Source organism: Typha angustifolia, chromosome 11, assembly GCF_048772165.1.
Source record: "Typha angustifolia cultivar Huaian chromosome 11, ASM4877216v1, whole genome shotgun sequence".
Lineage (NCBI taxonomy): Eukaryota > Viridiplantae > Streptophyta > Magnoliopsida > Poales > Typhaceae > Typha > Typha angustifolia.
The window spans coordinates 5,983,087-5,997,850 of NC_133249.1; the positions used below are offsets into that span (position 1 = coordinate 5,983,087).

General features: G+C 36.7%; 2 protein-coding genes across 3 annotated transcripts; one reads left to right on the forward strand and one right to left on the reverse strand.

The window, feature by feature from the left end:
• Positions 1–1,088: 1,088 nt before the first annotated feature.
• On the forward strand, positions 1,089–4,357 carry LOC140770475 (putative laccase-9). The gene is made up of 5 exons (XM_073111686.1): positions 1,089–1,236; positions 1,328–1,479; positions 1,586–1,830; positions 2,127–3,206; positions 3,870–4,357. The coding sequence occupies exons 1-5, from the start codon at positions 1,123–1,125 to the stop codon at positions 3,998–4,000; spliced, it is 1,722 nt and encodes a 573-aa protein (XP_072967787.1). The 5' UTR covers positions 1,089–1,122; the 3' UTR covers positions 4,001–4,357.
• A 2,543-nt stretch (positions 4,358–6,900) lies between these two features.
• On the reverse strand, positions 6,901–14,500 carry LOC140770147 (uncharacterized). 2 transcript variants are annotated; one of them, XM_073111169.1, is made up of 7 exons: positions 14,273–14,495; positions 12,237–12,331; positions 11,870–11,949; positions 11,709–11,761; positions 11,474–11,586; positions 8,458–8,519; positions 6,901–7,246 (listed from the first exon to the last, which is right to left on the reverse strand). In XM_073111169.1, the coding sequence occupies exons 1-7, from the start codon at positions 14,373–14,375 to the stop codon at positions 7,012–7,014; spliced, it is 741 nt and encodes a 246-aa protein (XP_072967270.1). In that variant the 5' UTR covers positions 14,376–14,495; the 3' UTR covers positions 6,901–7,011. The 2 variants fall into 2 exon arrangements, with proteins under 2 accessions (XP_072967270.1, XP_072967271.1); XM_073111170.1 differs by lacking the exon at positions 6,901–7,246 and adding an exon at positions 7,253–7,404 and having other exon boundaries at positions 14,273–14,500.
• Positions 14,501–14,764: the final 264 nt, after the last annotated feature.

Genomic DNA, 14,764 nt, shown 5'->3' on the forward strand with positions numbered 1-14,764 from the left:
CCTTTGGCGAATCCAATTTGAACTCTTTGGAAAAGCATTCCCCACCAGGATTCCAAGTAAGTTTTATTTATTCTTTTCATCCTTTTCTTTAGAAAACCACTTCTACTCTTCTCAATGTTTTTTTCATGATTATACTTAGACATTTTATTGCTTCTCTCTCTCTCTACGTATCTCATTGAGAAGAGCATGTCCTTAGATAAAAATACTTCAATTCGGATGCATGCTGAAAGATATTTTGCAACAGAACTGGGACACACGGATTAGATTAGATAATAATTTGGTGGATTTAAGCAATAATTAAAAAGAGAGAAATTAAACAGCAATCAGCAACTCTGATACCACTTTTGTTTGGAGAAGATGAAAGTACAAAAATGAGCGTATCAAAATATATAAGCGACGAATATGGATATTTTGATGCTTAAAAGAAATCACTTGGAAAGAATTAGAAGAAACACATAAAATACTCACATAGACTCAAATCTTTTTGCTTAAATCCTCTTTCATGAGCATCAAAATATGTCCTTTTATATTAGATGACGTTGCTTTTTTAACTAAGAACAGTATAGTATATTCGTGACGCCTAAATTAGTTCAATTGGATGACATGACTTCTTAGCTAAGAGCATTATAATATCCTTGTAGACATTATATCTCGTTGTACAAATTTGATTTTCTTTTCTTAATTTCATTAACCAAAACATAACCTACCCCAAATAAATCCATTCGCCTCAGGCTAATTCTATGCCGGCCTTGCTAATTTGACAAGAAAACATTTGAATTGAATCGCTTTTATGACTATTCCCTAGTTGAAAGTGTCAAAACTCAGGATATAGAGATAAGCTTGCTTGGTAGCTAATTAAACCTTTGGACTTCTCCAAATAAATGCCAAAGCTCAAGGAAATCTTAATGACAACGACGAACGTCATGCAATAAGAAACATATCCATGCATGCATGCAAGTGACAAATTTGTCTAAGGTTACCGCGTGTGGAAGAAACTTAGGAAGATGTCAGTGTTTTTGGGTGGACTAGTCATCAACTATTTCGTTTCATGCCTCTATAAATACCTAAAGAGGCAGGCATCAAATATTGGTTACAAGTTTATCTCCTCCTTCCTTTATTCCAATGAGCATTCTTAGTTACAAGATCTCCATGGTGCAGCTCCCATTACTTGTTCTTCTACTTTGTGGTGTTCTTGGTAGCCCAGTTTGGGCAAAGACTCATCACCGTACCTTTGTGGTAAGTATATCTATATCTTATCATCTAAGTCCTATAAAATTAGGAAATGTAATTATGTTATCAACTACAAGTCATCATGGTTCGTTTGCAGATAAAAGAAACTCCTTACACTAGGCTTTGTCAGACGAAGAACATCCTGACGGTGAACGGCGAGTTCCCCGGGCCGACCATCCATGCTCGGAAGGGCGATACCGTCATCGTCAAGGTCTGCAACCAAGCAGAATATAACATCACCCTCCACTGGTATACACAACTTTCTTGATCTCTAATTATTACGTGGAATCATTAAAGTCCTCTTGCGTGCATGATTAGTTCTTTAATTAAATATGATTTGCTAACTACTTGGTAGGCATGGAGTGGACCAACCGAGGAACCCATGGTCGGATGGACCTGAGTACGTGACGCAATGCCCTATCCAACCAGGAGCTAACTTTACGTACAGAATCCTGTTCACCGAGGAGGAAGGCACCATTTGGTGGCATGCACATAGTGATTGGGATCGTGCAACTGTTCATGGCGCGATTGTGGTGCACCCTAGGCGTGGCACAACCTTCCCTTATCCTAAGCCCTACAAGGAGATCCCCATCATTCTTGGTACGTATACTCTATACTCTATGATGGTTATTCCCGCTATAATAGTCTATAAGAAGAAGAAAAATGACCAAAGGAGAGAGTGCAATAAGTATATTATTTTATATAGGTTTAAGTCAGTAGGCTAATTATAATATTAAAGAAAGGGCATTTAAACCTGTGAGTTAGGAGTTTGAAATCTATGTTGACTGAATTTAATCTCTAATTTAGAGAGAAACATATAGAAGAAACATTTAAATAAGGAAGGTTCAATTCACAAATATTACTTTTACTTTTCCTAACATTATTAATCACGGCAGGAGAATGGTGGATTGCCAACGTCAGCCAAGTCCTCGCCGACGCCCTCCGGACCGGCGCCGACGCGAATCTCTCCGATGCCTACACGATCAACGGCCAGCCCGGGGACCTCTATCCGTGTTCCCAAGAAGGCACGTTCAGAGCCCTCGTCCACCGTGGCAAGACCTACCTCCTCCGCGTCATCAACGCCGCCATCAACAACGAGCTTTTCTTCGCCGTCGCCGGCCACCGCCTCACCGTCGTCGGCACCGACGCGAGCTACACCAAGCCCTTCACCACCGACTACATCATGATCACCCCGGGCCAAACCATGGACCTCCTCCTCGAAGCGAATCAAGAACCTAACAACTACTACATGGCGGCGAGATCGTACTCGAGCGCCGCCGGCCTCCCCTTCGACAACACCACCACCACTGCCGTGTTAGAATACGCCTCCGACTCCAATTCGAACTACTCTATACCTCCTTCACTCCCTCTCTTACCTGCTTCCGACGACAACGATGCGGCCAATAGGTTCACCGCCGGGCTCCGCTCGCTTGCGAGCAAGGACCACCCAGTCGACGTCCCCACCACCGTCGACGAGCGGATGATTATAACGGTATCCGTGAACTTGATCGGCTGCCCTAACAACTCCTGCTTTGGACCCAACGGGAATCGCCTGGCGGCGAGCCTGAACAACGTGAGCTTCCAGAACCCGGCGATCGACATCCTGGAGGCGTACTACCACATGATCGGCGGCATCTACGGGGATAACTTTCCGAACAAGCCGCCGTTCTACTTCAACTTCACCGGAGATAACCTCCCGCCGATGTTGTCCTTTACGAGGAAGGCGACGGAGGTGAAGGTTTTGGAGTATAACACGAGCGTGGAGGTGGTGTTCCAGGGGACGAATATTTTGGCCGGGGAGAACCACCCCATGCACTTGCATGGGCAGAGCTTCTACGTGGTCGGCCGCGGGGAGGGGAATTTCGAGGAGGAGAAGGACATCTTGGGATATAATTTGGTGGATCCGCCGTACCAGAACACAGTGGGGCTGCCCAAGAGTGGGTGGACGGCGATTCGGTTCAGGACAACCAATCCTGGTGAGTTTTCGATTCTTTGATTCATTCATTTTATTATTATTTAATGGTGGACTATATATTTAGTAGAATCTCTTTTATGGTATAATTGTATAATTAATTCCATGGTTCACTTTGAATTCAAGAGCGCTAGGATGTGCCATAACGTAGCAATAGTAACCGATTTCTAATCATGAAATGTGTTAGCATACATCTGATGGCACATCAGCTTAAGATGAGCCAAATCAAGTCTAAGCGGAGCTTGAAGTAAACCTATTTTCATACCGAGCCGAGCCTAAACCTAAAATTATGTTATTTTTAAGCCAATCCTATCAAGCATCTCTTTGAATCAAATATCTAATAGTTATAGATATACTTATATATAATATATATATAATATTAATAAATAATTTTGTGAGCTGAGTTTATTATTTTGACACCTCTACACTCTATACTATTTTAGTATACACACTATTTTTAATTTTACCCGCATTTTTCTTATTAAATCATAGAAAATATCCTACCTAATTGTTCTATGAAAATTCAATAACAAATATATTGTGGTTCAGGGCACTTATTTCGGTAGTTTGTTGAAAATATATAGGAGTGAAATTAGAAAACGAGGTTTACAGTATAATAAACATGAGGATTCATTCTTTAATCTTTTGTTCCTTTTTTCATGGTTAGGTGTTTGGTTCATGCATTGCCACTTGGATCGCCATCTCGTCTGGGGAATGGACACTGTGTTCATAGTGAAGAATGGAAAGACTCCAGAAGCAAAGCTCCTTCCTCCTCCCTCAGATATGCCTCCATGTTAAAAGAACTAAATAAGTAAATAATAAATGTGAACTGATTATATAGTAGAACCTAATAGTACTCTCTCTAAGGAAATGTGGACGAAGTTAACTGGAGAATAACGATGAGCAAGTTGGATAGGGACACTGATGTTGGTCTTTTACCAACCTATGGTGAGAAGTTTACATAGAAAAATCCAATGGATGGAGAGAGAAGTGCTAGCTCCCCAGTCCTGGTCAGAAAGTTGAAGAGTTGATTCGATCGATCGTCCCACTTTGACTTGTAACTCATTACTTATTTCTTTGTTTGTTCATGAGTTGTAAAAGTCCAACTGATGACTGTATCAATCAATAAATGTAATATTAATAGTTCATATTTTATCCTGTTTTTCTACTTGGTTCGAAAACAACATACACAATAGTTTTGTTTTTGACACAAAACAGAAGCAAAAAAAAGAAAAAAAACCAATACATTTGCTCAGTCCTCATCCCAACAAGCAGCTTTCGCACTTTTGTCTTTGGAGTCCTGCCTTTGATCACCTCTCCAGCACAAGAGAACAACCTTCCAATCTATTCCTCTCCAACTAAAGCTATACCATATTTCCACCACTGTCTTCCTTCCTTTTTCTTGATCTTCTTATTCCACTATTCAAAGAGGTCCCTCACATAATCTCGAAGGTCACTACCACCCACAGACACCTCGACATCACCCATCATTAATATGGGCTCAATCAATGCATGGCCATGCACCTGCTGAACAAGGAAATATATTAGAGAGTTTGGCACAGCTCATCACCTGCTAGATAAGGAGATTATATATCAGAGAGTTTTTTCACCATCCTGTACGTTTTTTCTATAGAAACTCCTATACATTCATTCATAAAGAATAGAGTTTTCTTCTCAATCTTTTTCATGTTCCAGTTTTCACTACTTGTTCTTCTACTGTGATGGAGATTTTGGCTGCCCAGTTTGGGCAAAGACCCATCATTCATCGTTAACTCTGTGGTAGGTATATTAAGGTTATCAACTTAATTTATAAAGTTATCATGGTTTTTGGAAGATAAAAGAAGATCCTTACACTAGGCTTTGTCGCCGGGAGTTTCCCGGTCCGACCATCATCGCTCGAAAGGGCGATGCCGTCGAGGTCTACAACCATGCAGAATATAACATCACTCTCCTCCACTGGTAGGCACACTCAACTTACTTGGAATCTAATTATTAGATGGAATAATTAAAGTCCTTGCGTGCATGATTAGTTCTTTAATTAATTATGATTTGTTAATTAATCGGTAGGCATGGAGTGGACCAACCCATTGTCGGATGAGCCTTAGTACGTGACGCGATCCCTTATCCAACAAGGAGCTAAATTTACGTACCATATCTAGTTAGCATAGCCCCGGTTGCGCTTTAAAAATAATATATATTTTTTATTCTGAAATATATTTTACTATAAAATAACGGCTAAATATCATAATAATCTTATTCTAAAATACAAATATTATTCATCAAAATTATATCTTATATTTTATACTAATCCAATTAGTAATTTATTCTTACTATCAATCTTATCTGCTTATATTATATCAAATCAAAAGGTATTCATGATAATTTTATAAAAAATAAAAAAAATATTTTCTTTCACTTTATATTACAGTAATTATTATACTCTTATTCTAGAATATAAGTGAACATAAAAATAGTTATTCCTGAAATAAAGATCTCATTACGTACCTATTCTAAAATTAGTATTATTCCTAATTGGGATTGGGATTGTGCAAGCATAATTGTGGTGCACATGAAGGAGATCCCAATCATTCTTTGTATATGTACTCTATTTTATTCTATTAAATGTCATATGATTGCTTGCTCTATGAAGAAAAAAAACCATTGCTCTAATAGTACTCTTTGCCTAGAAAAAAAGAACATTGACAAAGTTGAATAGAGAATACATACTAGATGACCAAGTTTTTTCTTTTTCTTTTATTCTTTTCATTGAAAAAAGATAACCAGAAGTGCAGATATTTTAATCCCTAATAAGTTTGTCAACTCGAGGAGGGCAGGTTAAAGACTTCCAGCTGATTAGTTTGTGTAATCGTGACTTCAATTTTGTCCAGGGGTTGTTTTTCTTCTTCTTCTTCTTCTCTATTTTTTCTGGAGCACTTGATTGGCGTTGAGCAGTCTGCACTTGTTGAAGGAGAGAGATTCTGCACTCTCTGTCGCGTGCACCATGAACGAAAGCAGTGATGGTGATTGAGGTTGATCTGAAGTCTTTTATTTTGCATCAGTCCAGGAGTTTCTTTCTTAGGCTCTTGAAAGATCCATGAAGCGTGCTGTTGGTCCACTTTCAGGTTTCAACCCATCTCTTATTACATACTGACGACTGTTTGCTTATATCTGATGGCAGAATGAGGGAGACGGCTAAGTTGTACATATCATGGGTGTTGAGGCTTCCATGAATTAGTATCTGGTTTAGAAGTTAAACTTTTACGGTGGAATACAAGAACAACATCAGCTGCAAGAGACGTGGTTATCTTTTTTTCTTTTTAATAGAAAAATTGCATATAAAATGACCAGACTATTTTATTTTATAGATCATGACCAGACTACTTATGGATATGTTTGTTTTTTGTTCATGTCGTACAATTTCAGCCAAAAAAACTATTGTTTTCGACATGATAATGAGAGCCTTCCTTATGTCTTGTCTGTCCATCCTTCCAACACCATTCAACATTTATAAACCACGCTACATCCAGAACATAGATGAAATTTTGATCAACCTGAAGAATAATAGGTTGAAGTTGACATCCACCATGTTCAATTTGGATATGGACAACCTTCATAGCAGACAACACGTCTAGATGTGTCATAGAACTAAATGTGTATCAAGATATTACCTGTATTAGAAGAACTTAGTAGACCTAATAAGAGCAGCACAAGAAAATCACATATTTGATTTGTTTCAATTGTAACTATTTTCTCATTCAGTAGTATCTGGCTCATCAGTGAGCAAATACAAGTAATTATCTCGACGAGAATCAGGATGTAGTTCCATCTTGCCCTCTATTTTCATCAGAGGTCGACATGTTTAACCGCTGCATGCAGACTCTATCGTAAGCATCGATGTTTAGACCTGAAACCAGGAAGAGTTCTACCTCATTGACAAATCTCTCTGTGCGGCTTAGAAGAAATGGCCTGGCAGCATTAGAAAGTAAACTTTTGAATTCTTTGCGCTTATGCTCAGGCGTACCCTTGAGGCCTTCTCGTTGTTGCCTGCAGTTCAGTTTAAATTTTGGAAATTGGTGTTCCATTGTGATGATAAATGAGTAAATAACAAAAATATACAAGTATATATATGTATATATATATATGCAAGACCAGCAATAAAATCTCCACCAAATATCAAGATCACATCAGCGACCACTTCTTTCCTGTTAAAAAAAACTGTGTTCAAGAGATCATGGTTGATCCAGCTATACGACGCTAATGTTATTGAGAAAATTAAGAACTTAAGATGCAATGGTGGTTTTATTGAACTTCAGAAGTGGTTCACTGCACGCACAGACATTAGTAAATAGAAGTAAAGAATCTAGTTCACTTAGTTGTATGTGAAATTGCAACTAATACCAACTACCATAGAAACTGATCTTGCTTTAGATCAATACGATATATCAGAATCTTAGAAAATTGTCATTTTAAGCAGAGTTCCCCACCAACCAATATAAATTAGAAAGGTGCCATGAATTAAGGTCCATTCTGCCTATAATTACCTCTGCATGGTAGATCAAATTCTAGAATCATGACACCAGCTAGAAAATTGTTGGTAGCTAGTTCATTCTGAATTTTCTATTTGAAGTTGAAAAAGGTGATCCACAAGCAGTGATCAGTTTGCTTATGGATTCATGCCATTTGAGCTGCATTTTTCATGCTATACACGCCTATAACTACCTCTGAATGGTATGTCTAGTTTGTTTACAGATAACTGTGATCAAGAAATAGAACATGAAAAATGCAGCTCAAATGACATGCAATCACAGGCTTTACATAAGATGAATCAGACAAAAAACTGCTAGTGAAAGATTGAAAATCAGCGACTCATTGGTGTTAGATCTCATTTCTTCTGGCAGGTTAGCAATATCCATATGTTATTAAAAGTTGAAACATATCACATGCAAACACATTCTATACATAAGATGAAGCAGGCGAAAAATTGGTAGTGAAAGAATGAAAAGCAGCGACTCACTGGTGTTAGATATCATTTATTCAGGCAGTTTAGCAATATCTGGTAGGTTATCTATTCTACTAATATTTGAAATGACCGACATGGAGAAGGGAGTATATACACATTGGAATATGATCAAGAAAACACTGATCAATAATTTTATTGATTACATCATATGACCAAATTCTTACATTTACATTTAACATAGATAAGCATGAGAACTACAGCTGCATGCTACCACTATTTGAGTAGAGCAGCTTACCTCCTCATAAAAGACTCAATAACACCTTGAATGTGGTACATAATAATGTCAGTATTCTCCTCCTGCATATTTATGGTACAACACATTAGCCTTTCGTAATCAATTTTGACAAAGGTTTGCAAATAATACAACATAAAAATGAGATCATTTAATGCATAGTAATTCTAAAATTTGAAAGAAACGTCTAGAGAAATGTTCAGCATCTTATTTTACTAAAGAGTTGTTTAGCTGATAGAAGGCAACATGTAAATGAGTGAAATACTAAATTTTCAAGTGGGTTGTGTAATGTTTTTATGTAAAGGGGCAGTGTTTCAAAATACTCTAAATATGTAACTATGTCTAGAATTTTTGTAAAAGCACATGCACAAGTGTTATGAAGGTCAACGATAAAAATAGAAGCAAAAAAACAAAGAAAATTGAAGTAGAAAACAAGTTTGAAGAAAATGGTTCTAACTACCCAGAAAGTGGTTCGAAATTTGAACCAAAAATAGACGTTTGAAAGGTGGTCCGAACACAATTTCTTGCATTCTTAAAGGCAGAGAATTTTCATGAGCAAATTGTTTGAAAGTTGGTTCAAACAATCTTCGAACGCAAATATAGATAGCAGTACCCAATGAATAGTAATTGATGAACAATACTGTGTTCAAACATTGAACAATGTGTTCAAACACAAAGGATTTTTCACTTTACTGGCGACCTCATGGATTGACCTGACCTTGAGGGCCATTAGGACTTTATTTGGAATAAGTATTTGAGGGGGATTTTACCTAGGTTTGAGAATTATCATATGAAAATCTATGTCTACGATTGTCTTCTCACACTTTATTTTCTGCATTTATTATATTGATAGCATGTGGTAGATTCGATCTCCCAGGGCGTTTATAAAATTTTTAGGTTGGTTTACTCAAAGTTTTTAGTTTCGGCCAATCCCAAACCTACCCCAAAATAGTCCATTGATTGGTTTCGATGGTGTAACAACTAGATCGATAGATAGCCAATCCGAATCGAGAGAGTTTCGACCATTCGGCCAAAACCAGGAGAGAGAAAAGGAGGATAGTAAGAAAGAAAGAGAGAGTGAGAAAGAGAGAAGAGAGAGAGAGAGAGTGTGTGTGTGTAAGGAGCTCACCAAAGAGAGAAAGAGACGGAAGAAAAAAAAATATACCCGAGATCAAAGAAAAAAAAAATTGCATACCCAAGGTTGCCAGAGTCAAATTTGTGTCGGAGGAGTTCGCCATACATTGATGGAGATCGAAACTATATTGGAGAAACATCAGTTTAGGAGAGACAGAATGGGAGTAGGAGTAGGAGTGGGAGTGGGAGTGGGAGCGGGAGCGGGAGAAATAGAGAGAAGGAATAAGAGAGAGAGAGAGAAAGAGAGGGTTTTGAGGGAGAGCATCAAGATTTGTTTTAAGTGAGTGAGATTAGATGAGAAGGAGATGGGAGAGAGTTAGTAAGAGAGGGAGAAAGAAAAAGTTTATTTATTTGTGTGAGAAAAAGAGAGAAAATTTGAGTGGTAGAAAGAGATAGAGACATAAAGACTAAGAAAATAAATTTTTTTTTAGTTTTTAAATTTCATATGTGAGGATTTTTTATCTTATTATTAGATTTTCTAAAAATTTTAGAATTTTTCTATATTTTAAAAATAACTTTTTAGATGGCCGATCACAATCTCGATACTTGAAACCTTGGGTCTACATAGCATGCAAATCAATTATCAATAAGGTGACCTATTCTACCAACTGAATTTAAAGATAGGCAGTAAAGATTCTCAAAACTTTACATGTTTTTTCACCTGAAACTTTATCGATATATAATGGTTAGTTCTTTATGTATCCAATGTTCTAAAAGATATAAAAATATGCCTTGTTGCTTGAAAGTCTAGGATACTTCTGAGACCACCATATTTACCAAATTAAAGATCTCCTATAGTCCTATTAGGTTGGCAAAGTTACATTTTTAACCAATGTTAACCCTATATGTTATTCATGGTGCATGATTTATGAACTTGGAATCAACATTAAGATTTCATAGGTTGAATTTTCTTTCCTTTATTGACATCTAGTAACTTGAAAATTGATATATGGTTAGCTTGTCTACTATTATCTTTTCGTACTCAGTGCCATGCTCAAAAATAGAAGAGTTGCGTTAGATTAATGGTCAATGAAGAACTGTTGTCAAGAAAACTATGAAATGAATCCTCACCAAACTGGTCAAGACTCACTCCACAATCAGCAGTTCAGAACCAAAATTTTCTAAATATTCTACTACTAAGGCCAAACTAAAATCACCATTCTCTTATTTTGGAGCACCTTTGAACATTTTCAATCAAAGTCTAAAACAAATTGTCCAGAATAGGAAAACCATAGCCGATGGTCCATAGACTTCTAGAGTTTGTGCATTAATCCAAGACCACAATGCTAATACTCTAATAGCCTAAGATACAATACCCTAGGCATTTCAGTACCAAGAGTAATTAGCATTCTTATTCTTTTCACTGTTATGACATCATTTGAATTTCAACCCTTCCCTATGAGCTAATTATCATAGGCTAATTAATCCAATAGGAAACTAGGTTGATTGAGATATTCAGTGCTTCTGTTTCATCTAGGTAAGGAGGGCTGGAAGAATCTAACCTGAATCTATTGAGAATCATAATTTTTTACTGTTTAAATCTCTCAGCAGAACTAGAGCGATCCAATATAGAAATAGATGCATTATGGACATATCAAGTTTGAGTGGATGCAGATTAAACTGCTGTATTGTATTTCTGCACTTCTACATGCCAGATGGTTTCTTCTTTTTTTTATAATATGTAATTATATCAATCATATCTTTCTTGTACTTGAAAGCCTGGTAAACTACATTTTCTGAAGCAATAAGACGATCAAACTGTGGCCCATTCAACAAACCAATACAGACAGGATAAGGGATAACAGTAATTTAATATTAGGACTAAACCAGAAATCAAGGTATTCCAGTGCCAAATGACATCTAGAGCAAGATGCCATAGATATACCTGCATTAGAGTTTGAATTTCTCGTCTAAGCCAATCTTGCAGCCAGATGTTTTTCTGAAGATACTTACGGCGCTTCCAATATCTTTGTACATCAGATATATTACCTCTGTTCTCTGCTCAGAACATCATATAAGAGTACAAAAATAATGTAAACTACATAGGACAGAAAAAACATTAACATGATCTAACTACTAAGAGAATGAACAAGGAGTCAGATATAAATAAATAAAACTACCTCCTTCGCTATTATAAATTTGCAGCCTAAATTCATGAGCATTTGAAAAATATCTGCAGTACAGATAGATTACTAATAAGAATATGTTCCAATAGGAAAGATTTTGAAATTCAGTTGATACTAATCAAAATGATTAAAATGGAAGCAAATTAGGGAAGAACCTCTTTCTGTGATTCTGATTTATATAATGTCGCTGAAATGAATCACCACTAAATCCATGTATTATAGATAAGTTCTCTGTCTGCAGATAGTATGAGGAAAATAGTGTCAGAAACAAGTTTTTGACATCAATCCATCAGTTGATTTTATGCTCCTAGCAATCAAAATTATGCCAATCTAATTATTGATTCCGTCCCATTTTAATGTCTCTGCATATTAGCATTGGTATGAGTTTGATGTAAGCTAAAAAAAATATGAGATTAAGAGAACCTGATTTTTTGGATAAATACTTGAAAACTGATTTGGAACTTCAATCAGAGGTTTAGATCAAATAAAAAGGATGCATCCATCCTGTCACCATGAACTGACCTTGCAAAGTGGGCAGCTTATCGAAAATATTGGCTGGGGTTGCTTGTTACCAACAAATCTTAGCCATTGAGAGATACACTTGTAGCAGAATGCATCTGTGGAAGTGGTTAACAGGGATTATACGTCAGATAGAATTGACCTTTTTCACACAGAAATACGAATGGAGTGCAAAATCCTTGAAGCAGAAGATTTCTTTCTAAAAAAATTAGCAATATATTATACATTTATAGTGTCCCTAATATTCAATTTGTAGAATTTGTAGTTCTCCTGTTATTTCCTGTAAATGTATATCTTTTAGACCAGTCAAATATAATAAGCAATAACATTTTAACAGACCACATAATACATTTATCTCGTCCTCATCAGTTCAACTGTTCAATTAATAATATGCTACTGAATGCACACCGAAAATACCAGAATGAGAAAAGGCATAACATCTACAGTACAGAAAAATAGTTTAAGCTAACTATGGAAAGCGGTAAAGAACAAATTGTGATGCATCTTAATGTCATGGTTGGTAAGCAAAAATGAGTATTAAAAGAGCTGAGTCAACCTAACATAGTGAATCAGATGCTAGTTGCTTTAGTTAATTTAGAAGATCTCAAATGTGCAGTAGTCAGCAATTGAGGGCCCTGAATTCATTTGAATTAATATTGTTAAAGATCACCATGAAATCCATACTATCACTTTTGGACATCAAGAAATGCAACCTGAAAGTTAACCATCAAAAGCACGATACAAGTGCTGTTTATAAAGGTTTAGTGCAAATTTGTCGATACTCCATTACTAATGAAGTAATGAATGAGACTTGCACCCCAACTTAGTTTCATGACGCATATCAGAGACAATGTTATACCAAAGGTCTGTCACCGTCCCACCCAATGATCAGTTATAGATAATATCAATTCAAAAAATTGGCATTACACATTCAATACTGAAGAATGTATACCTAGAAGGGTGGTAGCTTTGTATACCAGAGAAAGCTGTGAAGGATGATATACGGTTAAAGATGCTAATAAGTAATAACAACCAACATATGAGAGACCCACAAAGTTAAGGCCAGCCAAACATGAGATATTAGATCATCTTGCAGCATTAGCAATATCATGGATGTACAATTGTTTCATGAAGGCAGTTTTTAAGTAGATTATAGCCCACCTTAAGCCAATTAGGTCATGTAGATCAGTTAGGTTAGTCACACAGACAAAACACTTCAGCTTACAAACACTGACTAGATTGATGGTATCAGGAAAAGTTAGCTATGGGTTGCTAAAAATATATATGAACTAAACTGACTCAGCAAAAGCGGCAAAACCAGCCATGAGAATGCATACTGCCACCGGTAAATTAAAGCTTGCCAACTCTTTCATGCCTTCTCAAATTCTGTGTCCTAACCACAAGACAAGGCCTGGAAGATGAGAACGACAAAAGTAGAACTTTTAAAATACAAAAGGGGTCTATGTCTGATTTAATGTTCTAGGAGAGAGAGAGAGAGAGAGAGAGAGAGAGAGAGAGAGAGAGAGAGGGAGAGAGAGAGAGAGATAAATGTCTCCCAAGGAAGTACATCGAAATGTCCGATGTCATGTTTACCTAGAAATTTAAGTGACCAAGTCTGATTGCCCCCAACAACCTCTAAACCATCAGAAAACCACTACTGTTCACAACAAAGAAGCAATTTTTCATTTAAAAAGAGAGGATAAAGTCCTTCCATCTTTTTATCTTTTGATTCGAAAATCTAAATCACATAACAGCACCTAAGGTCCTTGAGAGAACAATTAACGTAGCAAAACCAAGTGACTTTTCCAAGAAGTAACAGAACAAAGTTCACAAATCCTACATGCATAAAAGCAACCTGATCCGTGAACTTCGACAATATTTTAACAAATACAGAGTAAAACGGCGGTGTATTGGAAGCTCAAAAGCACGCAATTGATTAGAAGAAAGGGACCCAAGTGGTAATCAGAAGTGTTGATAGTATAAAGCTTAGAAATTTTAGCAGGCAAGGCGAACTGAAGGAGAAGAGCGGAAAGACTTACGGAAACAGCGGTCTAGATAGGCCTCGTCTTTCAAAGGTTCGAGACAGATTGGACAAGGAGAAGACGAAGAGGAAGAGGAAGAGGAAGAGGAGGCGGATGCCATGATCAATTAGGCGTGAAGCAAAGGAGAATATACAAGCGGCGAGAATTTTGTGCACTAACAAGGTCGACAAAAATACGACCCAATTGATTAATGGAAGAACGATGGTAGTGGTACGGGTTGACTTGTTCAAGGGTTCTTCTCATTTTAAGACTCAATTTATATTAGAAATAATTACACTTGACCATCTATATTATTATCTATATATATTTTCCGAACTAAAAAAAATAATTATCACATAAATCTCTTGGGATAAATGTTTCTGAGTTCAGAGACTCTATGCAATCTGGATTCGTATTTGATTCAAATTTAGTTCAGCCTCATAATTAGACTTCGAAATAGGTTAGAATAAAGAGTAAAAGTATAATATATAATAGATAATTAATGCTTGA

Coding starts and splice junctions, on each gene's coding strand:
- LOC140770147 (XM_073111169.1), bottom strand. CDS start 14,375: ATGGCATCCGCCTCCTCTTCCTCTTCCTCTTCCTCTTCGTCTTCTCCT. Junction 11,587..11,708: donor AATTTATAATAGCGAAGGAG/GTAGTTTTATTT, acceptor TGTTCTGAGCAG/AGAACAGAGGTAATATATCT. Junction 8,520..11,473: donor AAATTCAAACTCTAATGCAG/GTATATCTATGG, acceptor ATAAATATGCAG/GAGGAGAATACTGACATTAT.
- LOC140770475 (XM_073111686.1), top strand. CDS start 1,123: ATGAGCATTCTTAGTTACAAGATCTCCATGGTGCAGCTCCCATTACTT. Junction 1,237..1,327: donor CTCATCACCGTACCTTTGTG/GTAAGTATATCT, acceptor GTTCGTTTGCAG/ATAAAAGAAACTCCTTACAC. Junction 1,831..2,126: donor GGAGATCCCCATCATTCTTG/GTACGTATACTC, acceptor TAATCACGGCAG/GAGAATGGTGGATTGCCAAC.